Source organism: Salminus brasiliensis, chromosome 3 (assembly GCF_030463535.1).
Source record: "Salminus brasiliensis chromosome 3, fSalBra1.hap2, whole genome shotgun sequence".
Classification (NCBI taxonomy): Eukaryota; Metazoa; Chordata; class Actinopteri; order Characiformes; family Bryconidae; genus Salminus; species Salminus brasiliensis.
The window spans coordinates 33,461,037-33,462,841 of NC_132880.1; the positions used below are offsets into that span (position 1 = coordinate 33,461,037).

Sequence of the window (1,805 nt, forward strand, 5' to 3'; positions counted from 1 at the left end):
CACCCTGTAGTGTCTCTTTTTCCCACCTGTATTCGAATAAGACACGCCCTCTGCGCTGGAATTGACCAATAGTATTGCTTACTTTTCCTGGATTGGCTAGTGGTGCAGCCTCCAGTGCTGGGATTGGCTAATACTTTCCAATTTTCTGCACAAAGATAACCAAATAGCTCAAACTCTCATGGCTTACTAGCCAATCCGAGCTCGTGTGGGCGTGGTTTGTCGTAATACGGGTGGGAGGGAAAAACAAAAAACCCCACAACGCCTCCCCGTTGGCTGCGCTGAGTTTCTCTCTCCGCGCGCCTTAGAGGAGCGCGGGATATAAAGACCCAGAGAGAGAGAGAGAGAGAGAGAGAGAGAGTAAGAGAGAAATAGAGAGGGAGAGAAATAAAGCTCGAGTCCTGTTTGTTGTTGTTTTTCCTCTTTTCTTTTGTCCGAGGGGGAACTAACGGCGCTCAGCTGCACACTGACGCTTGGCCACAGTGAGACCATGACGGCGCTGCGCCCTGCGTAAAAACCGCGCTCTTTTTTCCCCACTTCATTCTCTCGTGGTCATGGGCTCCGCATGCTCGTTGTTCTCCGTGCCAAGGCTCCTACTCGCCCTGTAAAGCGGATACCAGGTGGGATCTATGGTCCTCACAGTCGGAGGGAAACGAGAGGAAGTTTGAGAGCAGAGGGAGGATGCGGGCTGCGTGCTGGTGCGCCGTGTTTCTCCTCACACCAGCGCTCTGTCTGGTGAGCAGCTTTAAGCTTCACACTTACATTTTTCTTCACATACACACTCACACACTCACAGTAAGCGAAGTTGGCTCGCATATTTAGCGGTTACCGGGTTTCGGCAGTTGCGCCTTTGCAGACAAAGCCATTATGGAGTGTCTAATTAAGGGAAGCATAAATAAGAACTTTTGTGTTAGTTTTACCTCCAAAACCAGCCGGAAAAAATAAGCAGGTTATGTTATGGTGTTATGGTGGCCTCGCACTTTACACCTGGTTCAGCAGTAACGTATGTCATGTGTTTTGGGGAGTTTTAGAGCTTAACCTCGTGTTTAATCGCGTTCTACCGCGTGAAAATGTGTCCAGAAGAATGTGTTCTTCTACTGTTTAAACTCATGGGGGCGCCACAATAAACAGAAATAGAGAAGTGTGTTTTTCCCCTACCCGATTTCAGAAAAGACACGCCCTCCTGGTCTGCGATTGGCTCTAGAAGTCCCGCTTACTTGAGCCAGGACTGAGTAGTAGTTTCATTGGCCGTACAGCCAGTGAGTGTGAACTATTAGCCAACCCTAGCGCAGGTGGGTGTGTTTTCCGGAAAACAGGTGGAAATAAAAACAACGCGTTTTTTGAAGTGGATTGTTGTTGAAGTGGAGAGTGGTCTGGTTTAAAACCAACAGGGAAATAGTGGAAATGCCTTTAAAAGTGTTAAATCTGTGATAAACGGTTCAGTCTGCAAACTTATGGCTTATTTGTTTATTTTAAACGTTGGCAAAAATGTCGATTTTTATTCTATCGGTGTTTGTTTTTTTATTTTATTTTGTAAAGTTGGGTTTTTGCGTTTATTTGTCATTTTTTTTTATCGAAATATGTGAATGTGTATTTTAACAGTCACTTGTTAATTTTCAACAAATTCCACCTTTGAAGGAATTTATTTGCATCAAACTATGTATTCTGTCTTAAAGCCATATTTAACTTTTTTTTTTATTTTGTGTTTCATACGTCATATAAACTAATTTGTGCATTGATTAATACAGTCAGTAAAGGTCTTTCAGAGAAACTGTACGCAACAAAATGACAGTTGTTAGAAGTTTGTT

General features: G+C 43.9%; 1 protein-coding gene across 1 annotated transcript in view; it reads left to right on the forward strand.

Annotated features, from left to right (window-relative positions):
- Positions 1–285: 285 nt before the first annotated feature.
- nxph1 (neurexophilin 1) overlaps positions 286–1,805 on the forward strand; it is a 43,707-nt gene continuing 42,187 nt past the window's right edge. Inside the window, exon 1 of the mRNA XM_072675935.1 lies at positions 286–732. Within this exon, the coding sequence (XP_072532036.1) occupies positions 679–732 (54 nt within the window). The 5' untranslated portion in view covers positions 286–678. The remainder of the gene's footprint in view (positions 733–1,805) is intronic.